At 53.4% G+C, this 27,649-nt stretch overlaps 2 protein-coding genes across 2 annotated transcripts in view; both read right to left on the bottom strand.

The window, feature by feature from the left end:
- The window catches only part of LOC137324065 (leucine-rich repeat flightless-interacting protein 2-like), a gene marked incomplete at its 5' end in the record, with an annotated part of 177,387 nt that extends 160,749 nt beyond the window's left edge, over positions 1 to 16,638 (bottom strand). Inside the window, 3 exons of the mRNA XM_067988233.1 lie at positions 15,546 to 15,654; positions 16,409 to 16,458; positions 16,605 to 16,638. Coding sequence (XP_067844334.1) covers positions 15,546 to 15,654; positions 16,409 to 16,458; positions 16,605 to 16,638 — 193 coding nt within the window. The remainder of the gene's footprint in view (positions 1 to 15,545; positions 15,655 to 16,408; positions 16,459 to 16,604) is intronic.
- A 5,019-nt stretch (positions 16,639 to 21,657) lies between these two features.
- The window catches only part of LOC137324067 (dentin sialophosphoprotein-like), a 71,192-nt gene continuing 65,200 nt past the window's right edge, over positions 21,658 to 27,649 (bottom strand). Inside the window, exon 12 of the mRNA XM_067988235.1 lies at positions 21,658 to 26,606. Coding sequence (XP_067844336.1) covers positions 21,658 to 26,606 — 4,949 coding nt within the window. The remainder of the gene's footprint in view (positions 26,607 to 27,649) is intronic.

Raw genomic sequence — 27,649 nt, forward strand, 5'->3', positions numbered from 1 at the left:
AAACATGGGGAGAGAAAGAAAGGGGGAAACACGGGGAGGGAAAGAAAGGAGGAAACACGGGGAGAGAAAGAAAGGAGGAAACACGGGGAGAGAAAGAAAGGGGGAAACACGGGGAGAGAAAGAAAGGGGGAAACGATGGGAGAGAAAGAAAGGGGGAAACACGGGGAGAGAAAGAACAGGGTAAACACGGGGAGAGAAAGAAAGGGGAAACACGAGGAGAGAAAGAAAGGGGGAAACACGGGGAGAGAAAGAAAGGAGGAAACACGGGGAGAGAAAGAAAGGGGGAAACACGGGGAGAGAAAGAAAGGGGGAAACACGGGGAGAGAAAGAAAGGAGGAAACACGGGGAGAGAAAGAAAGGAGGAAACACGGGGAGAGAAAGAAAGGAGGAAACACGGGGAGGGAAAGAAAGGGGGAAACACGGGGAGAGAAAGAAAGAGGGAAACACGGGGAGGGAAAGAAAGGGGGAAACACGGGGAGGGAAAGAAAGGGGGAAACACGGGGAGAGAAAGAAAGGTGGAAAGACGGGGAGAGAAAGAAAGGGGGAAACACGGGGAGAGAAAGAAAGGAGGAAACATGAGGAGAGAAAGAAAGGAGGAAACACGGGGAGAGAAAGAAAGGGGGAAACACGGGGAGAGAAAGAAAGGGGGAAACGATGGGAGAGAAAGAAAGGGGGAAACACGGGGAGAGAAAGAAAGGGGGAAACACGGGGAGAGAAAGAAAGGGGGAAACGATGGGAGAGAAAGAAAGGAGGAAACACGGGGAGAGAAAGAAAGGAGGAAACACGGGGAGAGAAAGAAAGGGGGAAACACGGGGAGAGAAAGAAAGGGGGAAATACGGGGAGAGAAAGACAGGGGGAAACACGGGGAGAGAAAGAAAGGGGGAAACACGGGGAGAGAAAGAAAGGGGGAAACACGGGGAGAGAAAGAAAGGGGGAAACGATGGGAGAGAAAGAAAGGGGGAAACACGGGGAGAGAAAGAACAGGGTAAACACGGGGAGAGAAAGAAAGGGGAAACACGAGGAGAGAAAGAAAGGGGGAAACACGGGGAGAGAAAGAAAGGAGGAAACACGGGGAGAGAAAGAAAGGGGGAAACACGGGGAGAGAAAGAAAGGGGGAAACACGGGGAGAGAAAGAAAGGAGGAAACACGGGGAGAGAAAGAAAGGAGGAAACACGGGGAGAGAAAGAAAGGAGGAAACACGGGGAGGGAAAGAAAGGGGGAAACACGGGGAGAGAAAGAAAGAGGGAAACACGGGGAGGGAAAGAAAGGGGGAAACACGGGGAGGGAAAGAAAGGGGGAAACACGGGGAGAGAAAGAAAGGTGGAAAGACGGGGAGAGAAAGAAAGGGGGAAACACGGGGAGAGAAAGAAAGGAGGAAACACGAGGAGAGAAAGAAAGGAGGAAACACGGGGAGAGAAAGAAAGGGGGAAACACGGGGAGAGAAAGAAAGGGGGAAACGATGGGAGAGAAAGAAAGGGGGAAACACGGGGAGAGAAAGAAAGGGGGAAACACGGGGAGAGAAAGAAAGGGGGAAACGATGGGAGAGAAAGAAAGGAGGAAACACGGGGAGAGAAAGAAAGGAGGAAACACGGGGAGAGAAAGAAAGGGGGAAACACGGCGAGAGAAAGAAAGGGGGAAACACGAGGAGAGAAAGAAAGGGGGAAACACGGGGAGAGAAAGACAGGGGGAAACACGGGGAGAGAAAGAAAGGGGGAAACACGGGGAGAGAAAGAAAGGGGGAAACACGGGGAGAGAAAGAAAGGGGGAAACACGGGGAGAGAAAGAAAGGAGGAAACACGGGGAGAGAAAGAAAGGAGGAAACACGGGGAGAGAAAGAAAGGAGGAAACACGGGGAGAGAAAGAAAGGAGGAAACACGGGGAGAGAAAGAAAGGAGGAAACACGGGGAGAGAAAGAAAGGAGGAAACACGGGGAGAGAAAGAAAGGAGGAAACACGGGGAGAGAAAGAAAGGAGGAAACACGGGGAGAGAAAGAAAGGAGGAAACACGGGGAGAGAAAGAAAGGAGGAAACACGGGGAGAGAAAGAAAGGAGGAAACACGGGGAGAGAAAGAAAGGAGGAAACACGTGGAGAGAAAGAAAGGAGGAAACATGGGGAGAGAAAGAAAGGAGGAAACACGGGGAGAGAAAGAAAGGAGGAAACACGGGGAGAGAAAGAAAGGAGGAAACACGGGGAGAGAAAGAAAGGGGGAAACACGGGGAGGGAAAGAAAGGAGGAAACACGATGAGAGAAAGAAAGGGGGAAACACGGGGAGAGAAAGAAAGGGGGAAACACGGGGAGAAAAAAAAAGGAGGAAACACGGGGAGAGAAAGAAAGGAGGAAACACGGGGAGAGAAAGAAAGGAGGAAACACGGGGAGAGAAAGAAAGGAGGAAACACGGGGAGAGAAAGAAAGGAGGAAACACGGGGAGAGAAAGAAAGGAGGAAACACGGGGAGGGAAAGAAAGGGGGAAACACGGGGAGAGAAAGAAAGAGAGAAACACGGGGAGGGAAAGAAAGGGGGAAACACGGGGAGGGAAAGAAAGGGGGAAACACGGGGAGAGAAAGAAAGGTGGAAAGACGGGGAGAGAAAGAAAGGGGGAAACACGGGGAGAGAAAGAAAGGAGGAAACACGAGGAGAGAAAGAAAGGAGGAAACACGGGGAGAGAAAGAAAGGGGGAAACACGGGGAGAGAAAGAAAGGGGGAAACGATGGGAGAGAAAGAAAGGGGGAAACACGGGGAGAGAAAGAAAGGGGGAAACACGGGGAGAGAAAGAAAGGGGGAAACGATGGGAGAGAAAGAAAGGAGGAAACACGGGGAGAGAAAGAAAGGAGGAAACACGGGGAGAGAAAGAAAGGGGGAAACACGGCGAGAGAAAGAAAGGGGGAAACACGAGGAGAGAAAGAAAGGGGGAAACACGGGGAGAGAAAGACAGGGGGAAACACGGGGAGAGAAAGAAAGGGGGAAACACGGGGAGAGAAAGAAAGGGGGAAACACGGGGAGAGAAAGAAAGGAGGAAACACGGGGAGAGAAAGAAAGGAGGAAACACGGGGAGAGAAAGAAAGGAGGAAACACGGGGAGAGAAAGAAAGGAGGAAACACGGGGAGAGAAAGAAAGGAGGAAACACGGGGAGAGAAAGAAAGGAGGAAACACGGGGAGAGAAAGAAAGGAGGAAACACGGGGAGAGAAAGAAAGGAGGAAACACGGGGAGAGAAAGAAAGGAGGAAACACGGGGAGAGAAAGAAAGGAGGAAACACGGGGAGAGAAAGAAAGGAGGAAACACGGGGAGAGAAAGAAAGGAGGAAACACGGGGAGAGAAAGAAAGGAGGAAACACGGGGAGAGAAAGAAAGGAGGAAACACGGGGAGAGAAAGAAAGGAGGAAACACGTGGAGAGAAAGAAAGGAGGAAACACGGGGAGAGAAAGAAAGGAGGAAACACGGGGAGAGAAAGAAAGGAGGAAACACGGGGAGAGAAAGAAAGGAGGAAACACGGGGAGAGAAAGAAAGGGGGAAACACGGGGAGGGAAAGAAAGGAGGAAACACGATGAGAGAAAGAAAGGGGGAAACACGGGGAGAGAAAGAAAGGGGGAAACACGGGGAGAAAAAAAAAGGAGGAAACACGGGGAGAGAAAGAAAGGAGGAAACACGGGGAGAGAAAGAACGGAGGAAACACGGGGAGAGAAAGAAAGGAGGAAACACGGGGAGAGAAAGAAAGGAGGAAACACGGGGAGAGAAAGAAAGGAGGAAACACGGGGAGAGAAAGAAAGGAGGAAACACGGGGAGAGAAAGAAAGGAGGAAACACGGGGAGAGAAAGAAAGGAGGAAACACGGGGAGAGAAAGAAAGGAGGAAACACGGGGAGAGAAAGAAAGGAGGAAACACGGGGAGAGAAAGAAAGGGGGAAACACGGGGAGAGAAAGAAAGGAGGAAACACGGGGAGAGAAAGAAAGGGGGAAACACGGGGAGAGAAAGAAAGGAGGAAACACGGGGAGAGAAAGAAAGGGGGAAACACGGGGAGAGAAAGAAAGGGGGAAACACGGGGAGAGAAAGAAAGGGGGAAACACGGGGAGAGAAAGAAAGGGGGAAACGATGGGAGAGAAAGAAAGGGGGAAACACGGGGAGAGAAAGAACAGGGTAAACACGGGGAGAGAAAGAAAGGGGGAAACACGGGGAGAGAAAGAAAGGGGGAAACACGGGGAGAGAAAGAAAGGAGGAAACACGGGGAGAGAAAGAAAGGGGGAAACACGGGGAGAGAAAGAAAGGGGGAAACACGGGGAGAGAAAGAAAGGAGGAAACACGGGGAGAGAAAGAAAGGAGGAAACACGGGGAGAGAAAGAAAGGAGGAAACATGGGGAGAGAAAGAAAGGGGGAAACCCGGGGAGGGAAAGAAAGGGGGAAACACGGGGAGAGAAAGAAAGGAGGAAACACGGGGAGAGAAAGAAAGGAGGAAACACGGGGAGAGAAAGAAAGGAGGAAACACGGGGAGAGAAAGAAAGGAGGAAACACGGGGAGGGAAAGAAAGGAGGAAACACGGGGAGAGAAAGAAAGGAGGAAACACGGGGAGAGAAAGAAAGGGGGAAACACGGGGAGAGAAAGAAAGGGGGAAACACGGGGAGAGAAAGAAAGGAGGAAACACGGGGAGAGAAAGAAAGGAGGAAACACGGGGAGAGAAAGAAAGGAGGAAACACGGGGAGAGAAAGAAAGGAGGAAACACGGGGAGGGAAAGAAAGGGGGAAACACGGGGAGAGAAAGAAAGGGAGAAACACGGGGAGGGAAAGAAAGGGGGAAACACGGGGAGGGAAAGAAAGGGGGAAACACGGGGAGAGAAAGAAAGGAGGAAACACGGGGAGAGAAAGAAAGGGGGAAACACGGGGAGAGAAAGAAAGGAGGAAACACGAGGAGAGAAAGAAAGGAGGAAACACGGGGAGAGAAAGAAAGGAGGAAACATGGGGAGAGAAAGAAAGGGGGAAACCCGGGGAGGGAAAGAAAGGGGGAAACACGGGGAGGGAAAGAAAGGGGGAAACACGGGGAGGGAAAGAAAGGGGGAAACACGGGGAGAGAAAGAAAGGGGGAAACACGGGGAGGGAAAGAAAGGGGGAAACACGGGGAGAGAAAGAAAGGGGGAAACACGGGGAGAGAAAGAAAGGAGGAAACATGGGGAGAGAAAGAAAGGGGGAAACACGGGGAGGGAAAGAAAGGAGGAAACACGGGGAGAGAAAGAAAGAAGGAAACACGGGGAGAGAAAGAAAGGGGGAAACACGGGGAGAGAAAGAAAGGGGGAAACACGGGGAGAGAAAGAAAGGGGGAAACGATGGGAGAAAGAAAGGGGGAAACACGGGGAGAGAAAGAACAGGGTAAACACGGGGAGAGAAAGAAAGGGGAAACACGAGGAGAGAAAGAAAGGGGGAAACACGGGGAGAGAAAGAAAGGGGGAAACACGGGGAGAGAAAGAAAGGGAGAAACACGGGGAGAGAAAGAAAGGAGGAAACACGGGGAGAGAAAGAAAGGAGGAAACACGGGGAGAGAAAGAAAGGAGGAAACACGGGGAGAGAAAGAAAGGAGGAAACACGGGGAGGGAAAGAAAGGGGGAAACACGGGGAGAGAAAGAAAGGGAGAAACACGGGGAGGGAAAGAAAGGGGGAAACACGGGGAGGGAAAGAAAGGGCGAAACACGGGGAGAGAAAGAAAGGGAGAAACACGGGGAGGGAAAGAAAGGGGGAAACACGGGGAGGGAAAGAAAGGGGGAAACACGGGGAGAGAAAGAAAGGAGGAAACACGGGGAGAGAAAGAAAGGGGGAAACACGGGGAGAGAAAGAAAGGAGGAAACACGAGGAGAGAAAGAAAGGAGGAAACACGGGGAGAGAAAGAAAGGGGGAAACACGGGGAGAGAAAGAAAGGAGGAAACACGGGGAGAGAAAGAAAGGGGGAAACACGGGGAGAGAAAGAAAGGAGGAAACACGGGGAGAGAAAGAAAGGAGGAAACACGGGGAGAGAAAGAAAGGGGGAAACACGGGGAGAGAAAGAAAGGGGGAAACACGGGGAGAGAAAGAAAGGAGGAAACACGGGGAGAGAAAGAAAGGAGGAAACACGGGGAGAGAAAGAAAGGAGGAAACACGGGGAGAGAAAGAAAGGAGGAAACACGGGGAGAGAAAGAAAGGAGGAAACACGGGGAGAGAAAGAAAGGAGGAAACACGGGGAGAGAAAGAAAGGAGGAAACACGGGGAGAGAAAGAAAGGAGGAAACACGGGGAGAGAAAGAAAGGAGGAAACACGGGGAGAGAAAGAAAGGAGGAAACACGGGGAGAGAAAGAAAGGAGGAAACACGGGGAGAGAAAGAAAGGAGGAAACACGGGGAGAGAAAGAAAGGAGGAAACACGAGGAGAGAAAGAAAGGAGGAAACACGGGGAGAGAAAGAAAGGGGGAAACACGGGGAGAGAAAGAAAGGGGGAAACGATGGGAGAGAAAGAAAGGGGGAAACACGGGGAGAGAAAGAAAGGGGGAAACACGGGGAGAGAAAGAAAGGGGGAAACGATGGGAGAGAAAGAAAGGAGGAAACACGGGGAGAGAAAGAAAGGAGGAAACACGGGGAGAGAAAGAAAGGGGGAAACACGGGGAGAGAAAGAAAGGGGGAAACACGAGGAGAGAAAGAAAGGGGGAAACACGGGGAGAGAAAGACAGGGGGAAACACGGGGAGAGAAAGAAAGGGGGAAACACGGGGAGAGAAAGAAAGGGGGAAACACGGGGAGAGAAAGAAAGGGGGAAACACGGGGAGAGAAAGAAAGGAGGAAACACGGGGAGAGAAAGAAAGGAGGAAACACGGGGAGAGAAAGAAAGGAGGAAACACGGGGAGAGAAAGAAAGGAGGAAACACGGGGAGAGAAAGAAAGGAGGAAACACGGGGAGAGAAAGAAAGGAGGAAACACGGGGAGAGAAAGAAAGGAGGAAACACGGGGAGAGAAAGAAAGGAGGAAACACGGGGAGAGAAAGAAAGGGGGAAACACGGGGAGAGAAAGAAAGGAGGAAACACGGGGAGAGAAAGAAAGGAGGAAACACGGGGAGAGAAAGAAAGGAGGAAACACGGGGAGAGAAAGAAAGGAGGAAACACGGGGAGAGAAAGAAAGGAGGAAACACGGGGAGAGAAAGAAAGGAGGAAACACGGGGAGAGAAAGAAAGGAGGAAACACGGGGAGAGAAAGAAAGGAGGAAACACGGGGAGAGAAAGAAAGGAGGAAACACGGGGAGAGAAAGAAAGGAGGAAACACGGGGAGAGAAAGAAAGGAGGAAACACGGGGAGAGAAAGAAAGGAGGAAACACGGGGAGAGAAAGAAAGGAGGAAACACGGGGAGAGAAAGAAAGGGGGAAACACGGGGAGGGAAAGAAAGGAGGAAACACGATGAGAGAAAGAAAGGGGGAAACACGGGGAGAGAAAGAAAGGGGGAAACACGGGGAGAAAAAAAAAGGAGGAAACACGGGGAGAGAAAGAAAGGAGGAAACACGGGGAGAGAAAGAAAGGAGGAAACACGGGGAGAGAAAGAAAGGAGGAAACACGGGGAGAGAAAGAAAGGGGGAAACACGGGGAGAGAAAGAAAGGAGGAAACACGGGGAGAGAAAGAAAGGAGGAAACACGGGGAGAGAAAGAAAGGAGGAAACACGGGGAGAGAAAGAAAGGAGGAAACACGGGGAGAGAAAGAAAGGGGGAAACACGGGGAGAGAAAGAAAGGAGGAAACACGGGGAGAGAAAGAAAGGAGGAAACACGGGGAGAGAAAGAAAGGAGGAAACACGGGGAGAGAAAGAAAGGAGGAAACACGGGGAGAGAAAGAAAGGAGGAAACACGGGGAGAGAAAGAAAGGAGGAAACACGGGGAGAGAAAGAAAGGAGGAAACACGGGGAGAGAAAGAAAGGAGGAAACACGGGGAGAGAAAGAAAGGAGGAAACACGGGGAGAGAAAGAAAGGAGGAAACACGGGGAGAGAAAGAAAGGAGGAAACACGGGGAGAGAAAGAAAGGAGGAAACACGGGGAGAGAAAGAAAGGAGGAAACACGGGGAGAGAAAGAAAGGAGGAAACACGGGGAGAGAAAGAAAGGGGGAAACACGGGGAGAGAAAGAAAGGGGGAAACACGGGGAGGGAAAGAAAGGAGGAAACACGATGAGAGAAAGAAAGGGGGAAACACGGGGAGAGAAAGAAAGGGGGAAACACGGGGAGAGAAAGAAAGGGGGAAACGATGGGAGAGAAAGAAAGGAGGAAACACGGGGAGAGAAAGAAAGGGGGAAACACGGGGAGAGAAAGAAAGGAGGAAACACGGGGAGAGAAAGAAAGGGGGAAACACGGGGAGAGAAAGAAAGGGGGAAACGATGGGAAAGAAAGGAGGAAACACGGGGAGAGAAAGAAAGGGGGAAACACGGGGAGAGAAAGAAAGGGGGAAACGATGGGAGAGAAAGAAAGGAGGAAACACGGGGAGAGAAAGAAAGGAGGAAACACGGGGAGAGAAAGAAAGGGGGAAACACGGGGAGGGAAAGAAAGGAGGAAACACGGGGAGGGAAAGAAAGGAGGAAACACGGGGAGGGAAAGAAAGGAGGAAACACGGGGAGAGAAAGAAAGGAGGAAACATGGGGAGAGAAAGAAAGGAGGAAACACGGGGAGGGAAAGAAAGGAGGAAACACGGGGAGAGAAAGAAAGGGGGAAAAACGGGGAGAGAAAGAAAGGAGGAAACATGGGGAGAGAAAGAAAGGGGGAAACACGGGGAGGGAAAGAAAGGAGGAAACACGGGGAGGGAAAGAAAGGAGGAAACACGGGGAGAGAAAGAAAGGAGGAAACACGGGGAGAGAAAGAAAGGAGGAAACATGGGGAGAGAAAGAAAGGGGGAAACACGGGGAGGGAAAGAAAGGAGGAAACACGGGGAGAGAAAGAAAGGGGGAAACATGGGGAGGGAAAGAAAGGGGGAAAAGATGGGAGAGAAAGAAAGGTGGAAACACGGGGAGAGAAAGAAAGGGGGAAAAGATGGGAGAGAAAGAAAGGGGGAAACACGGGGAGAGAAAGAAAGGGGGAAACATGGGGAGGGAAAGAAAGGAGGAAACACGGGGAGAGAAAGAAAGGGGGAAAAGATGGGAGAGAAAGAAAGGGGGAAACACGGGGAGAGAAAGAACAGGGTAAACACGGGGAGAGAAAGAAAGGGGAAACACGAGGAGAGAAAGAAAGGGGGAAACACGGGGAGAGAAAGAAAGGGGGAAACACGGGGAGAGAAAGAAAGGAGGAAACACGGGGAGAGAAAGAAAGGAGGAAACACGGGGAGAGAAAGAAAGGAGGAAACACGGGGAGAGAAAGAAAGGGGGAAACACGGGGAGAGAAAGAAAGGGGGAAACACGGGGAGAGAAAGAAAGGTGGAAACACGGGGAGAGAAAGAAAGGAGGAAACACGGAGAGAAAGAAAGGGGGAAACACGGGGAGAGAAAGAAAGGAGGAAACACGGGGAGAGAAAGAAAGGAGGAAACACGGGGAGAGAAAGAAAGGAGGAAACACGGGGAGAGAAAGAAAGGAGGAAACACGGGGAGAGAAAGAAAGGGGGAAACACGGGGAGAGAAAGAAAGGAGGAAACACGGGGAGGGAAAGAAAGGGGGAAACACGGGGAGAGAAAGAAAGGAGGAAACACGGGGAGAGAAAGAAAGGGGGAAACACGGGGAGAGAAAGAAAGGAGGAAACACGGGGAGAGAAAGAAAGGGGGAAACACGGGGAGAGAAAGAAAGGAGGAAACACGGGGAGAGAAAGAAAGGGGGAAACACGGGGAGAGAAAGAAAGGAGGAAACACGGGGAGAAAGAAAGGGGGAAACACGGGGAGAGAAAGAAAGGGGGAAACACGGGGAGAGAAAGAAAGGAGGAAACACGGGGAGGGAAAGAAAGGAGGAAACACGGGGAGAGAAAGAAAGGAGGAAACGCGGGGAGAGAAAGAAAGGAGGAAACACGGGGAGAGAAAGAAAGGGGGAAACACGGGGAGAGAAAGAAAGGAGGAAACATGGGGAGAGAAAGAAAGGAGGAAACACGGGGAGAGAAAGAAAGGAGGAAACACGGGGAGAGAAAGAAAGGGGGAAACATGGGGAGGGAAAGAAAGGGGGAAAAGATGGGAGAGAAAGAAAGGTGGAAACACGGGGAGAGAAAGAAAGGGGGAAACATGGGGAGGGAAAGAAAGGGGGAAAAGATGGGAGAGAAAGAAAGGTGGAAACACGGGGAGAGAAAGAAAGGGGGAAAAGATGGGAGAGAAAGAAAGGGGGAAACACGGGGAGAGAAAGAAAGGGGGAAACATGGGGAGGGAAAGAAAGGGGGAAAAGATGGGAGAGAAAGAAAGGTGGAAACACGGGGAGAGAAAGAAAGGGGGAAAAGATGGGAGAGAAAGAAAGGGGGAAACACGGGGAGAGAAAGAACAGGGTAAACACGGGGAGAGAAAGAAAGGGGAAACACGAGGAGAGAAAGAAAGGGGGAAACACGGGGAGAGAAAGAAAGGAGGAAACACGGGGAGAGAAAGAAAGGGGGAAACACGGGGAGAGAAAGAAAGGAGGAAACACGGGGAGAGAAAGAAAGGAGGAAACACGGGGAGAGAAAGAAAGGAGGAAACACGGGGAGAGAAAGAAAGGGGGAAACACGGGGAGAGAAAGAAAGGGGGAAACACTGGGAGAGAAAGAAAGGAGGAAACACGGGGAGAGAAAGAAAGGAGGAAACACGGAGAGAAAGAAAGGGGGAAACACGGGGAGAGAAAGAAAGGAGGAAACACGGGGAGAGAAAGAAAGGAGGAAACACGGGGAGAGAAAGAAAGGAGGAAACACGGGGAGAGAAAGAAAGGAGGAAACACGGGGAGAGAAAGAAAGGGGGAAACACGGGGAGAGAAAGAAAGGAGGAAACACGGGGAGGGAAAGAAAGGGGGAAACACGGGGAGAGAAAGAAAGGAGGAAACACGGAGAGAGAAAGAAAGGGGGAAACACGGGGAGAGAAAGAAAGGAGGAAACACGGGGAGAGAAAGAAAGGGGGAAACACGGGGAGAGAAAGGAGGAAACACGGGGAGAGAAAGAAAGGGGGAAACACGGGGAGAGAAAGAAAGGAGGAAACGATGGGAGAGAAAGAAAGGGGGAAACACGGGGAGAGAAAGAAAGGGGGAAACACGGGGAGAAAGAAAGGGGGAAACACGGGGAGAGAAAGAAAGGGGGAAACACGGGGAGAGAAAGAAAGGAGGAAACACGGGGAGGGAAAGAAAGGAGGAAACACGGGGAGAGAAAGAAAGGAGGAAACGCGGGGAGAGAAAGAAAGGAGGAAACACGGGGAGAGAAAGAAAGGGGGAAACACGGGGAGAGAAAGAAAGGAGGAAACATGGGGAGAGAAAGAAAGGGGGAAACACGGGGAGGGAAAGAAAGGAGGAAACACGGGGAGAGAAAGAAAGGGGGAAACATGGGGAGGGAAAGAAAGGGGGAAAAGATGGGAGAGAAAGAAAGGTGGAAACACGGGGAGAGAAAGAAAGGGGGAAAAGATGGGAGAGAAAGAAAGGGGGAAACACGGGGAGAGAAAGAAAGGGGGAAACATGGGGAGGGAAAGAAAGGGGGAAAAGATGGGAGAGAAAGAAAGGTGGAAACACGGGGAGAGAAAGAAAGGGGGAAAAGATGGGAGAGAAAGAAAGGGGGAAACACGGGGAGAGAAAGAACAGGGTAAACACGGGGAGAGAAAGAAAGGGGAAACACGAGGAGAGAAAGAAAGGGGGAAACACGGGGAGAGAAAGAAAGGAGGAAACACGGGGAGAGAAAGAAAGGGGGAAACACGGGGAGAGAAAGAAAGGAGGAAACACGGGGAGAGAAAGAAAGGAGGAAACACGGGGAGAGAAAGAAAGGAGGAAACACGGGGAGAGAAAGAAAGGGGGAAACACGGGGAGAGAAAGAAAGGGGGAAACACGGGGAGAGAAAGAAAGGAGGAAACACGGGGAGAGAAAGAAAGGAGGAAACACGGAGAGAAAGAAAGGGGGAAACACGGGGAGAGAAAGAAAGGAGGAAACACGGGGAGAGAAAGAAAGGAGGAAACACGGGGAGAGAAAGAAAGGAGGAAACACGGGGAGAGAAAGAAAGGAGGAAACACGGGGAGAGAAAGAAAGGGGGAAACACGGGGAGAGAAAGAAAGGGGGAAACACTAGGAGGGAAAGAAAGGGGGAAACACGGGGAGAGAAAGAAAGGAGGAAACACGGGGAGAGAAAGAAAGGAGGAAACACGGGGAGAGAAAGAAAGGGGGAAACACGGGGAGAGAAAGAAAGGAGGAAACACGGGGAGAGAAAGAAAGGGGGAAACACGGGGAGAGAAAGAAAGGAGGAAACACGGGGAGAGAAAGAAAGGGGGAAACACGGGGAGAGAAAGAAAGGGGGAAACACGGGGAGAGAAAGAAAGGGGGAAACACGGGGAGAGAAAGAAAGGGGGAAACACGGGGAGAGAAAGAAAGGGGGAAACACGGGGAGAGAAAGAAAGGGGGAAACACGGGGAGAGAAAGAAAGGGGGAAACACGGGGAGAGAAAGAAAGGAGGAAACACGGGGAGAGAAAGAAAGGAGGAAACACGGGGAGGGAAAGAAAGGGGGAAACACGGGGAGAGAAAGAAAGGGGGAAACACGGGGAGAGAAAGAAAGGAGGAAACACGGGGAGAGAAAGAAAGGAGGAAACACGGGGAGAGAAAGAAAGGAGGAAACACGGGGAGAGAAAGAAAGGGGGAAACACGGGGAGGGAAAGAAAGGAGGATACACGGGGAGGGAAAGAAAGGAGGAAACACGGAGAGAGAAAGAAAGGAGGAAACACGGGGAGAGAAAGAAAGGAGGAAACACGGGGAGAGAAAGAAAGGAGGAAACACGGGGAGAGAAAGAAAGGAGGAAACACGGGGAGAGAAAGAAAGGGGGAAACACGGGGAGGGAAAGAAAGGGGGAAACACGGGGAGAGAAAGGAGGAAACACGGGGAGAGAAAGAAAGGGGGAAACACGGGGAGGGAAAGAAAGGGGGAAACACGGGGAGAGAAAGGAGGAAACACGGGGAGGGAAAGAAAGGGGGAAACACGGGGAGGGAAAGAAAGGGGGAAACACGGGGAGAGAAAGGAGGAAACACGGGGAGGGAAAGAAAGGGGGAAACACGGGGAGAGAAAGGAGGAAACACGGGGAGAGAAAGGAGGAAACACGGGGAGGGAAAGAAAGGGGGAAACACGGGGAGAGAAAGGAGGAAACACGGGGAGAGAAAGAAAGGGGGAAACACGGGGAGAGAAAGGAGGAAACACGGGGAGAGAAAGAAAGGGGGAAACACGGGGAGAGAAAGAAAGGGGGAAACACGGGGAGAGAAAGAAAGGGGGAAACACGGGGAGAGAAAGAAAGGGGGAAACACGGGGAGAGAAAGAAAGGGGGAAACACGGGGAGAGAAAGAAAGGAGGAAACACGGGGAGAGAAAGGAGGAAACACGGGGAGGGAAAGAAAGGGGGAAACACGGGGAGAGAAAGAAAGGGGGAAACACGGGGAGAGAAAGAAAGGGGTAAACACGGGGAGAGAAAGAAAGGGGGAAACACGGGGAGAGAAAGAACGGGGGAAACACGGGGAGAGAAAGAACGGGGTAATCCTATGTTGGGACCTGGTGCTCACCATCTTTTCACTCCTGGATCCCCAGGACAGTGTGAACTGTGAAATTCTAAAGCGGGGCATTCTGACTTTGGGCGACATTGAATTAGTCGCCCGTTTTTGGAAATGAAAATCAGGAGCATGGTGTATAACGGGCAGCTGATCCGATATCACCACTCAGAATGACCCCCACAATTCTCACTGCTGATGATGTCCGCCTGAAGCACACGGGCAAAAAAAATGCTCAGAAGAAAATAGATTCATTGAAGCTTTGTATTGTACCTGGAGAGAGCCGGGTGGACAGTGCGAGGAAGGAAGGGAATGTGGATGGTCACAAGAAACGGCGTGTTACGGGATCGCTCTCTGGAAGCAGCTCCAGGCATTTTGAGGATATGTTTGCTTGACTGGGGATACACGACCCTGAGTCCACTGGGCGAGTGAGGGGTTTCAGGAGGGTGGGGAAGCCAGCCAGTGACACTGACTGAGTAGTGAGAAGCCCTCCTCCCATCCTAAACTGGATGACCAGCCTTCAGTCTGCCACTGCAGCCAAGCAGACTGGAAAGTGGGCTTAAACGCTGGGTTGCGAGGGGGTCCGCGGGGGGAATCGGGGAGAGCGAGGGGGCCCGCGGGGGGAATCGGGGAGAGCGAGGGGGCCCGCGGGGGGAATCGGGGAGAGCGAGGGGGCCCGCGGGGGGAATCGGGGAGAGCGAGGGGGCCCGCGGGGGGAATCGGGGAGAGCGAGGGGGCCCGCGGGGGGAATCGGGGAGAACGAGGGGGCCCGCGGGGGGAATCGGGGAGAACGAGGGGGCCCGCGGGGGGAATCGGGGAGAACGAGGGGGCCCGCGGGGGGAATCGGGGAGAACGAGGGGGCCCGCGGGGGGAATCGGGGAGACCGAGGGGGCCCGCGGGAGGAATCGGGGAGAGCGAGGGGGTCCGCGGGGGGAATCGGGGAGACCGAGGGGGCCCGCGGGGGGAATCGGGGAGAACGAGGGGGTCCGCGGGGAGAATCGGGGAGAACGAGGGGGCCCGCGGGGGGAATCGGGGAGAACGAGGGGGTCCGCGGGGAGAATCGGGGAGAACGAGGGGGTCCGCGGGGGGAATCGGGGAGAACGAGGGGGTCCGCGGGGGGAATCGGGGAGACCGAGGGGGCCCGCGGGGGGAATCGGGGAGAACGAGGGGGTCCGCGGGGGGAATCGGGGAGACCGAGGGGGCCCGCGGGGGGAATCGGGGAGAACGAGGGGGCCCGCGGGGGGAATCGGGGAGAACGAGGGGGCCCGCGGGGGGAATCGGGGAGAACGAGGGGGTCCGCGGGGGGAATCGGGGAGAACGAGGGGGCCCGCGGGGGGAATCGGGGAGAGCGAGGGGGCCCGCGGGGGGAATCGGGGAGAACGAGGGGGTCCGCAGTGGAGGGGGGTGGAGATTGGGGAGCACCAAGTGTGCGCTGACACCAGGGGCTGTGAATCAGGTGCCATTGTCACACTCGGTCAGAGTAAGCGAGAGGTGGGTGGATGGTCACCAGTGCTCGTGGGACCCATACACTCGGCACCATTCAGTGCCGTCAGGAGACATTAAAACACACTCGCCAAGGCTTCTTCGACAGCACCTCCCAAACCCGCGACCTCTACCACCTAGAAGGACAAGAGCAGCAGGTACATGGGAACAACACCACCTGCACGTTCCCCTCCAAGTCACACACCATCCCGACTTGGAAATATATCGCCGTTCCTTCATCGTTGCTGGATCAAAATCCTGGAACTCCCTTCCTAACAGCACTGTGGGAGAACCTTCACCACACGGACTGCAGCGGTTCAAGAAGGCGGCTCACCACCACCTTCTCAAGGGCAATTAGGGATGGGCAATAAATGCCGGCCTCGCCAGCGACGCCCACATCCCGTGAACTAATAAAAAAAACACAACATACAGAGTGAATGAGGGAGAGTCGAGGCTTACTTTGGACTTCAATCACCTGCACGTCCATCCCATTTTCCAAGATGGCGTCACTGGACGCTGCCTTTCCGTTCCTGCTTCTCTCGTCTAGTTGCGCTTTTAATTTTTTAATCTGACATGAAAAACATGGCTTCAGTGTGGGAGGAAATAAAGGGCCACACAGGCAGAGACTGAACACAGAATACACCAGAAATACACCACAGGTCTGTCTGCATCGAGGTTCCTTCTCCCCACCCCCCTCATGGCCTCAGTCCCAACCTCAGAAGACACCCTCTTCTCCCCCCCAATACGACATTTTACTATTCAATTCACCACTTGGTTGACTGGCTAAAGTCTTTCCCTCTGACAGGCAGCAGACACATGGAGACGTTCACCTGTCAGTCCAGGCTCCATTTGAGCCCAAGCCTCAGAGGTGATCGGCCAATGTCCGACCCACCACACCAGCCACGCTGTGGAAATGGAGGAAACAAACAGCAGAACAGAAACCTCCCCCCTCCCCCAACTCTCAACCTATCCTCCCTCCCCTCCATAACCTGTCCCCCTCCCCCAACTCTCAACCTATCCTCCCTCCCCTCCATAACCTATCCCCCTCCCCCAACTCTCAACCTATCCCCCTCCCCTCCATAACCTATCCCCCTCCCCCAACCCTCAACCTATCCTCCCTCCCCTCCATAACCTATCCCCCTCCCCCAACCCTCAACCTATCCTCCCTCCCCTCCATAACCTATCCCCCTCACCCCCCTCAGCCTATCCCCCCTTCCGTCCCTCAGCCTATCCCCCCTTCCGTCCCCCACCCTATTCCCCCCTCCCCCACCCTCCTCCAATCAGTCCCCCTCCCCTCCCTCCTCTCCCCCGAGGGTCCTTACCTGCTCTACTAATGCTTCTTTTTCATCTACGAACTTCTTCACCCTAAAATCTGGAGGGGAGAAAAGAAACAGAAAGCTCTTCGTAAACAACTGAAGATGAAAATCATTCAACATTTTAAAAAAAGCACACAAGAGACAAAAGAGAATGAGGAAATGTTAAAGTTAGTGTAGAAAGTTGAATGAGTTATTCACATACCACAGGGCACGGCAAGGGTCAGCCCAGGTTTAGTTCAACGTCAGTGAGAGTGCTGGGACCTCGGCTGCGTGCAAACAGTCTAATCTTCCATTTTGTTTAGCATGCAAATTCTCTACGGTCAAACAGAACTGGAACACAAAATCTCATTATCCTTACAACTTGGGGTTACATCAAACATTATAACACACCAGAGAGAGAGAGAGGGCAAGAGGTAAGGAGAGAGGGAGTGAGAGAGAGAGAGAGAGAGAGAGACAGTCAGAGAGTCATAAAGAGAGAATAAGAGAGAGAGAGGCAGGAAGGGAGGGAGGGAGGGGGAGAGAGGAGGGAGGGAGGGGGAAAGAGAGGGGGGAGAAGGAGGGAGAGACAGAGAGAGTCAGAGAGAGAGACGGAGAGAAAGAGAGAGAGAAATCGTCCAGCGATCGAAGCCAGCCTCGCACGTTGACATATAGTCCAGGGAGCACCATAGTCAGTAAACCCAGGCACATTTGATGTTTAGTGTCTTCACTGTGCCTGATCTCACGTCTTTGAGCTGCGACTGGCGGGTATCAGGGTATGACGGGGGTCCCTCGGTGTGTTATAACTAGATTAGTGCACTGTTTGCAAACGTCCGTATTAAGTTTTGCAAAAAAAAATGAAATAACCTACTTTTAAAACGACACGACTACTACAGTTAGTGTGAGTGAGTAGACAGCCTGTGAAATGACAAATGTGAATTGCAGGGGAGACACAGATTACACCAGAAAGGAGTTACTGAGACTCGGCACCAAAAGAATGATCAACTTCCACAGTTCACATCTCCAAACCTTCTGTCCATGGCCACAATCCCAATCAGTCTTTTACATCACAGCCCCTCACAGGAATGCTGCCCCACACGGTGATGGGAGGGGGGTCTGTATCTGTGATTCCCCCACACGGTGATGGGAGGGGGGTCTGTGTCCGTGATTCCCCCACACGGTGATGGGAGGGGGGTCTGTGTCCGTGATTCCCCCACACGGTGATGGGACGGGGGTCTGTGTCTGTGATTCCCCCACACGGTGATGGGAGGGGGGTCTGTGTCTGTGATTCCCCCACACGGTGATGGGAGGGGGGTCTGTGTCTGTGATTCCCCCACACGGTGATGGGAGGGGGGTCTGTGTCTGTGATTCCCCCACACATTGATGGGAGGGGGGTCTCTGCCTGTGATTCCCCCACACGGTGATGGGAGGGGGGTCTGTGTCTGTGATTCCCCCACACGGTGATGGGAGGGGGGTCTGTGTCTGTGATTCCCCCACACGGTGATGGGAGGGGGGTCTGTGTCTGTGATTCCCCCACACGTTGATGGGAGGGGGGTCTGTGTCTGTGATTCCCCCACACGGTGATGGGAGGGGGGTCTGTGTCTGTGATTCCCCCACACGGTGATGGGAGGGGGGTCTGTGTCTGTGATTCCCCCCACACGGTGATGGGAGGGGGGTCTGTGTCTGTGATTCCCCCACACGGTGATGGGAGGGGGGTCTGTGTCTGTGATTCCCCCACACGGTGATGGGAGGGGGGTCTGTGTCTGTGATTCCCCCACACGGTGATGGGAGGGGGGGTCTGTGTCTGTGATTCCCCCACACGGTGATGGGAGGGGGGTCTGTGTCTGTAATTCCCCCACACGGTGATGGGAGGGGGGTCTGTGTCTGTGATTCCCCCACACGGTGATGGGAGGGGGGTCTGTGTCTGTGATTCCTTCACACGGTGATGGGAGGGGGGTCTGTGTCTGTGATTCCCCCACACGGTGATGGGAGGGGGGTCTGTGTCTGTGATTCCTTCACACGGTGATGGGAGGGGGGTCTGTGTCTGTGATTCCCCCACACGGTGTTGGGAGGGGGGTCTGTGTCTGTGATTCCCCCACACGGTGATGGGACGGGGGGTCTGTGTCTGTGATTCCCCCACACGGTGATGGGAGGGGGGTCTGTGTCTGTGATTCCCCCACACGGTGATGGGACGGGGGGTCTGTGTCTGTGATTCCCCCACACGGTGATGGGAGGGGGGTCTGTGTCTGTGATTCCCCCACACGGTGATGGGAGGGGGGTCTGTGTCTGTGATTCCCCCACACGGTGATGGGATGTGTTTGGGGTAGAAGCCAGGGAGCGATATTCTGCAGCTAACCCAGGTGCAACCTGACCAGGGAGCGCTTGATGACTAAAAAAAGTTGAAGCGAGGTTGTCAAAAACCTGAGGCCGGCCTCCCTTGGCAAGCACTCCTTTCTGACGTAGCTTGTGGACAAATGAATATTTTTAGCTGCAGCCACGAACAGGATGTGCGGACACTCGGGGTAAAATGCAGCTACGGTGGAGGCACAGAACGGGAGGGAGTGCATCGGCCCAAAATACAATGGGGCTGGGCGTATCATGGGCGCCCGATCTGCCACCGCCCGTTCTGTGCCCCCACCAAAGTGGGGTTTTACCCCCCCTCCCGCCGCAGAATGTTCTTTAAACAATGAAGCGAAAGCGTCAATAAAAGATGAGCAGCATGCAGGTTCCCCCAGAAGGGAAGGTCCAGGAGACATCGCATGAAACACAGACAAATCGCAGGGTATTCAGCCTGTCGGCACACACCAGCATCCTTTAGGTGAATGCAGAGACAATTCCGTTTCCCTCTTTCGGCTCAAGGGCCTTCTGTCTACTCAGTGTCATTCGCTAACCGCCCACTGAAAGGGTCCACAAGCACATCCCTCCCCCCCACAAGGCTTCCCGCCACCTCCCACAGTTTTCTCCCCTCCTCTTCTGAAGGTGATGCCCCTCCTGTGCAGTAGTTCCGTGGCTGTTGCAACAAGTACGCGCACACACACCCTTGCCGCGCACAGGTACGCGTACATACAGACACTGCACACAGGTACGTGCACACACATGCCCGTGCACGGGTACGCGCACACACACACACACACCCATGCACACACACGCCCGTGCGCAGGTACGTGCTCACACGCACGTGCACAGGTATGCGCACACACACACCCACGCACACGCCTGTGCACACACACCACGCAGAAGTACGCACCCACATTCCCTGCACAGGTACGCACACACGGGCTGCGCACAGGTGCAAACACACTTACGTGCCGCGCACAGGTACACACACACGCACGTGCCGTGCACAGGTATGCGCGCACACTACCCGCGCACAGGTATGCGGGCAGGTACGCGCGCACACACATACTCCCGTGTACACATGTACACACACACAGTCACACATACACATGTGGCCTTCAGTGCGGCCATGGATAGCAATCAAAAGGGGGAGCCCGGAATGATTCTCCCCCACCCGACCACCACCAGCCAAGGGAGTATTGAAGCCTACTGTATCACCCGAACGACTGCCCTGGGTGGGAGCAGCTGACTGAGGACGGACTGGGGCCTTCCTGGCCTGTATGGTTCAGTACCACCCTGGGCAGGCCAGTCACTAGCCAAGCCAATGGGGGAGCTAGATCATCCTATATTCCGATTAAGAAAAGCTGGACCCTTATAAACAAGAATGAGGGTCCTTTCAAACCCACTGAACTGTAAATAGGCTGTGCCCGAGCCTTTTCTAACAGACACATTTGTAAATCAGTCGAGTCCCTCTTAAATTTAAAACACAAGAGATATAGAATGACTCCAAGCTCAGAACAGTTCGCTAAAATGCACAAGTTATGACCTTTTATTCATATTCCAGCTCAGTGACGTAGTGTCACATCACATTTATGCAATGCGCTCGTTTTAAGAAAGTTTGAGGTACTCAATCCACAGGAAAGCTGCAACATAATGTTAAACAGTCACCCAGTACACGTTGGCTTTTCAACTCTCTCAAATGTCTATATACAAGGCACATTGACAAGAATTCATATGGTTTCAGGTGCAGCCTGTGTTACATGAAATCACAGATCTTCAATAATCGTTCAGAGTATCTGTAAGCTTCACACATACCCTGCCCCTGACGCAGCTCACATGAATTTATAGGTGGGGTGATAATCTGCAGGGAATGGCCAGAAATAATCACGCTGTAGAATAGCAGTGAGAGAATGGAAATACAGTCAGCAAACGGACAGGTGTACATCATGTACTATACAGTCAGCACAGGTACAGGCGTACATCATGTACTATACAGTCAGCACAGGTACAGGCGTACATCATGTACTATACAGTCAGCACAGGTACAGGCGTACATCATGTACTATACAGTCATCACAGGGACAGGAGGTATATTATACAATATACACTCTGCACAGGGACAGGGGGTATATTATACAATATACACTCTGCACAGGGACAGGGGGTATATTATACAATTTACACTCTGCACAGGGACAGGGGGTATATTATACAATATACACTCTGCACAGGGACAGGGGGTATATTATACAATTTACACTCTGCACAGGGACAGGGGGTATATTATACAATATGCACTCTGCACAGGGACAGGGGGTATATTATACAATTTACACTCTGCACAGGGACAGGGGGTATATTATACAATATACACTCTGCACAGGGACAGGAGGTATATTATACAATATACACTCTGCACAGGGACAGGGGGTATATTATACAATATACACTCTGCACAGGGACAGGAGGTATATTATACAATATACACTCTGCACAGGGACAGGGGGTATATTATACAATTTACACTCTGCACAGGGACAGGGGGTATATTATACAATATACACTCTGCACAGGGACAGGGGGTATATTATACAATATACACTCTGCACAGGGACAGGGGGTATATTATTTAACTGTGTACAGTTCCTTCCTCTCCTGAAGGCACTCATTCTCGTTGGGGTGTGGGTTCCATTGTTGCTGGTAACCTCTGGTCTCATGTGAGGCCAGGCAGGGAGCGGCAGCAAGCCTAGTGCAGGTGGGAGCTGGTGAAGCAGGACTGAGCGTGGCTCAGAGTATAGTGCAAATATCAGCTTAGGGCCAAATCCAGACCTTATTATAAATGGGAAATATACAACTTTACATTAAAAAATAGCATATCTGACACAGTGCAGTACTACAGTGTGGTACTAAGGTGCGATATACTGACGTGCTTCTAGTTGACCTCATGATATCGAACAGTCATCTTTAGATTTGCTTTTTCTCCTACTACCCTTTGCTGTCTCTCCGGTTGATGGTCTTCGCACCATTTCTTCATCTGCTTCCTCCGTATCGCCTTTGCGCTTGCTCCCGCCAGACTCCTCTCTCTGGCCCCCATCCTGCGGCTGCCCCCCATTATGGCTGGTTTGATGATTGCTGCTATTAGTGCGTGCAGTTCCCAGTCCATCGCACCCTCCTTCCTGCCCACTGTGCCCGCCCTCCTGCCCACTGTGCCCGTCCTCCTGCCCCTGGCTCCCTTCCACCTGCCCACTGTGCCTGCCCTCCTGCCCACTGTGCCCGCCCTCCTGCCCCTGGCTCCCTTCCTCCTGCCCACTGTGCCCTTCCTCCTGCCCACTGTGCCCACCCTCCTGCCCACTGTGCCTGCCCTCCTGCCCCTGGCTCCCTTCCTCCTGCCCACTGTGCCTGCCCTCCTGCCCCTGGCTCCCTTCCTCCTGCCCACTGTGCCTGCCCTCCTGCCCCTGGCTCCCTTCCTCCTGCCCACTGTGCCTGCCCTCCTGCCCCTGGCTCCCTTCCTCCTGCCCACTGTGCCTGCCCTCCTGCCCACTGTGCCCACCCTCCTGCCCACTGTGCCCACCCTCATGCCCACTGTGCCCACCCTCCTGCCCCTGGCTCCCTCTCTCCTGCCCATCGCACCCTCCTTCCTGCCCACTGTGCCCACCCTCCTGCCCACTGTGCCTGCCCTCCTGCCCCTGGCTCCCTTCCTCCTGCCCACTGTGCCTGCCCTCCTGCCCACTGTGCCCACCCTCCTGCCCCTGGCTCCCTCTCTCCTGCCCATCGTGCCCTTCCTCCTGCCCATTGTGCCCACCCTCCTGCCCACTGTGCCCGCCCACCTGCTCCTGGCTCCCTCCCTCCTGCTCCAGGCTCCCTCCCTCCTGCTCCAGGCTCCCTCCCTCCTGCCCCTGGTGTGTTGTTTGCACTCCACCGCTACTGTTATCTGCATTGGGCTTTATATGCTCTCTGGACCCTGTACTCACAACAGGCTTGGGTTCAGCCTCACTTCCAGCAGGTGCCTCTCCCCTTTCCTCCTCACCCTCGGGCGCCTCCTTTTCCTGAGTTTCATCTCGTAATATCTTACTCGCCTCTTCATCCCACTCAAACCTACCTCCTTCCTCAGCATCCTCATCATCCCCTACGGTCACTTGCTCCTCCACACTACTCTGAGAGGTTGGAGCACCATCTGCCCTTTCTTGGCGTGTTTCATAGCCCTGTGCCTTGTGCTGTGGTTCTTTGCTGGTCCCAGACATGTCTCCTTCCTCCTTTACAGGCTCCTCTTCCTTTCCGCCCTGCATTCCCATTGCTCGGTCTACAACCTCTCCACTCTTTACAGGGTCCTGTTGCACACTCTCTTGTTCTACTTCCTCAGGATAGTCACTGAACTCACACCTCCCTCTATCATCTTCTTCCTCAAGTCCACTCACAGCCCTTTCTGATGTCTGGGCACTTCCCTCAATTTCATCGATGCTGCTACTGGTCTCTGGTACTTGCCCCGTCTCTTCCTCATCCCCTACTTGCAGGCACTCTTGTGTTGTTGCCTCTTCAGCTATTCCAGTCTCCTCTTCTCTCGCAGCTCCTTGTTTACCTTTGCTGTCTGTTACTTTATCAACACGCTCGGTGTTATTCTCTGGTTTGCCCTCGCTGGTTTCTTCGGTGGCCTCGCTCTGTACTTGGTTCTCTTTGCCACTCTCCTGTACCACAGCTCGGGCCTCCCCCAATGAAACAAAATCAGTTTCTTCAATCCCTGTCTTCCCCTCCACTTCTTCCTTCTCTTCACACCCTGCTCTCTGGAGATCAGGAAACGTTGCTTCTTTTGACTCTTCAACTACACTGACTTCCTTCCCTATTTCCTGCGCTCTTTCCGGAATGTTTGTGTGAAGAAGCTTCTCACTTTCCAGGCCAAACTTGACCTCATCACCCTCCTCTCTGAGGCCTTTGACCTCATCACCCTCCTCTCTGAGGCCTTTGACCTCATCACCCTCCTCTCTGAGGCCTTTGACCTCATCACCCTCCTCTCTGAGGCCTTTGACCTCATCACCCTCCTCTCTGAGGCCTTTGACCTCATCACCCTCCTCCTCCTCCTCTCTGGGACCTTTAACCTCAACCTCCTCGCTGGGACCTTTAACCTCGCTCTCCTCCTCTCCGGGACCTTTAACCTCTCTCTCCTCCTCTCCGGGACCTTTAACCTCGTTCTCCTCCTCTCCGGGACCTTTAACCTCGCCCTCCTCCTCTCCGGGACCTTTAACATCGCCCTCCTCCTCTCCGGGACCTTTAACCTCGCCCTCCTCTTCTCCGGGACCTTTAACCTCGCCCTCCTCCTCTCCGGGACCTTTAACCTCGCCCTCCTCCTCTCCGGGACCTTTAACCTCGCCCTCCTCCTCTCCGGGACCTTTAACCTCGCTCTCCTCCTCTCCGGGACCTTTAACCTCGTTCTCCTCCTCTCCGGGACCTTTAACCTCGTTCTCCTCCTCTCCGGGACCTTTAACCTCTCTCTCCTCCTCTCTGGGACCTTTAACCTCTCTCTCCTCCTCTCCGGGACCTTTAACCTCGCTCTCCTCCTCTCCGGGACCTTTAACCTCGCCCTCCTCCTCTCCGGGACCTTTAACCTCTCTCTCCTCCTCTCCGGGACCTTTAACCTCGCTCTCCTCCTCTCCGGGACCTTTAACCTCGTTCTCCTCCTCTCCGGGACCTTTAACCTCGCTCTCCTCCTCTCTGGGACCTTTAACCTCGCCCTCCTCCTCTCCGGGACCTTTAACCTCTCTCTCCTCCTCTCCGGGACCTTTAACCTCTCTCTCCTCCTCTCCGGGACCTTTAACCTCGCCCTCCTCCTCTCTGGGACCTTTAACCTCGCTCTCCTCCTCTCTGGGACCGTTGACCTCACTTGCATTGGGGCCTTGGACCTCACCTTCATCTCCCTTGCCCTTGAACTCACCGTTAACCTCTCTAAGCATTTTCATCTCAACTTTCTCCTCCTCATGGACTTTAGCCTCACTTTCATCTTCACTGTGTTTAGCCTTATCCTCTTCCACTTCCTGGCCCTTGACCTGAACCACATTGGAGCCTTTGGTCTCTTCCTCATCCTCATCATCTCTGGGGCTTTTGACTTCACTCTCATCTAGTCCATGGTCCCTGACCTCAACTTTATCCTCTTTATTGCCTTTGCCCTCACCAATATTGGGACCTTTGACCTCCCTTTCATCTCCATGGCCCTTGACTTCACCTTTGTCCTCATTCTCTCCACAGCTCTTGACTTCACCTGTGTCAGGGTCTTTGACTTCATCCTCATCCTCTCTAATGTTGTTCCCCTCACCATCATCCCATCCCTGACTTTTGACCTCACCTGCATCTGAACCTTTGACTTCTTCCTCATCTTCTCCATGTCCCCTGACCTCATCATCAATTTCTATGGCCTTACTCTGAACCTCAGTTGCTGCCTCACTTTCCCCTTCAGTCAGTGCAATTTCCTGGAGAGAACCTTCTACCTTTCCTTGCTGCATCACCTGACCTGCTTCATCACCTTGCTCTGCACCTGGATCTGACGCGGCTTCATCCGGTAGGTTTTCTTTCCCTAGTCCCGGCTCCTTCACTTCTCCGTCCTCCTGTAAACAGCCCTCTGCCCTGCCTGCCTCTGTCACCTCATCTCTCCAATCAGGGTCTTTATTGTCTACAACCACCTGCTGGGCCTCATCTCTTACCATTGGTCCTCTCTCCCCTTTCAGATGACAGGCAACCTCTTCACCTCTCTCCACCTCCTGCATGGCTGCCCGTGTTAGGGAACCATTCCCTATCTCAGCTCTTCCTGCCGTCTCCTCCACTTTGTCCTCTCGCTCTACTGTGGCTGCAAGTTCATCTTGCACTGACTGGTCCCTTCCCCCCTGGTCACTTCTCTCTCCGTTCACAGCTCCCGCTTGCAGCAGACCATCCATCGAGTACATGCCTTCCCCGGATTGGCGATGTCCATCTTCACCAATGGTAGCCACTCGCTCTGCCTCCTGACACCCCCTGCCTACATCGTTGTGAAGACTTCCTGTGCAGATTGCACTCTCCTGTACTGTAGAACAGAGCTCTGTGCCCCCTAGGGCCATCTGTACAGGCTCTGCCTCTTGTATCACTGCCCCATCCAATTCCTTCTCTTCAATATGGACAGGTCCAGCAGGCTTTTCCTGCGTCCCAGTCAAGTTGCCCCCCTCCACCTGGACCGACCCTACCCCCACCTCCTCTTCCTTATCTCCTGCCTCTCCATCTAGTTCATGCCCACACTTTCGCTGTTGCACAATTTCTATCGCCTTTTCTAGCACGTTCCGCACTATTTGCTGAGTTTCCTCCACCAGTGTCTGATTGTCAGCTCCTGTCCCAACACTGCCATCATGAGCAACAGCCGACTCATTTCCAACTTCTGGGTGCATTCCCTCGGCAATCCCTCCAAGGGGATGAGGATCCCCTCTGTCACTCTGGCTCCCCTCCTCACGATCAGGGTTCCAGTTCACATTCTCCTGCACCTGCTTCCCATTCACTCCGAGGCCTCTTTCGCTCTCCCCCTCTCTGCTACCACAGCTCTGCATTCCTCCATCGGATCCCAGGGCGCCAGATCCCCCCTCTGGCACCTCTTTACCTCCGGTGCTTTCTGTGTCACATGCACTTTGCTCTCCATCATCAAGTTCGGGTGCGGTACGTTCTATCTGGTCTGCGTCTCCGTTAGCTCTTACAGTCTCTGCTGGTGTCTCACTCTCAGTCAGTTCCTCACATTTGTCAGTTCTTTCCTTTTCTCGCACATTATCCATTAACATCTCCCGATTCCCAGTCTCCTCCATCTGTTCATCAATTCCAGTATTCTGCAAGACTCCTCTTTTCCCAACAGTCTCCAAAATCTCATTGCTCATTTGCAATCCGTGGCGTCCTCCTATAAGGACCAGTGGAAGAGGTGAAGACTCTGTTCCCCTCAGTTAAACCTGCCAAAGTTACAAATTTCCTCGGGAGATTCCCAATTCGCCAAACATTTAATATTCCCGGTTCTGCTGGTTGTCATTTAAAAAAAAATTGGTGCAAAAAAATGTCACTGCAGTCCTCAAAGGGACTTTGATAAACACTCTGCCCAGGTTAAAAAAACAATTAAAACAAAGGTCAGGAAACCAACCACACTGAGATTGGCTTTCTCCTCATCTTGTTTGACCTAAAACCTGCTCAATTATCTCCCATCATGAGCAGGCCATAATTTACCAAACTACAGTCACTTCAGGGAGGGGGCGGAGGGAACGGGGGTGGTGGAGAGCCAGTAATTCACTTTAAAGGGCACTTACCCTTTGACCTGCTTTGATTTCTCTTCTGCAAAAAGGGGAACCTTGGGCTGTTGCAGTAGCGCTCAGGGGGCAATAGGTGGTGATGTTGCTGCACGTAGAACGATGGATTGATTCACGTCGAGTGACAGTCACCCTCCCCTCCCCTCCTCTCCCCTCCCCTCCTCTTCTCTCCCCTCCCCTCCTCTCCCCTCCCCTCCTCTCCCCTCCCCTCCTCTTCTCTCCCCTCCCTTCCTCTTCTCTCCCCTCCCCTCCCCTCCTCTCCCCTCCCTTCCTCTTCTCTCCCCTCCCCTCCTCTCCCCTCCCTTCCTCTTCTCTCCCCTCCCTTCCTCTTCTCTCCCCTCCCTTCCTCTTCTCTCCCCTCCCCTCCTCTTCTCTCCCCTCCCCTCCTCTCCTCTCCCCTCCTCTCCTCTCCCCTCCTCTTCTCTCCCCTCCCCTCCTCTCCTCTCCCTTCCTCTTCTCTCCCCTCCCCTCCTCTCCTCTCCCCTCTGGGACACAATTCACTATAAAAGGATCTTCCCCATGCCCATAATGAAATGGGAGAGTTGGTATTAAAAGCAGAATCCTACCCACACCACCTCGTCTGCTGCCCTCTTGCGGGCAAACAGTTGTCGGGCAGGGCAGAAGCGGCCAGATGTGGACCTGGCTT

This window comes from Heptranchias perlo, chromosome 7, assembly GCF_035084215.1.
Source record: "Heptranchias perlo isolate sHepPer1 chromosome 7, sHepPer1.hap1, whole genome shotgun sequence".
NCBI classification, from domain to species: Eukaryota; Metazoa; Chordata; class Chondrichthyes; order Hexanchiformes; family Hexanchidae; genus Heptranchias; species Heptranchias perlo.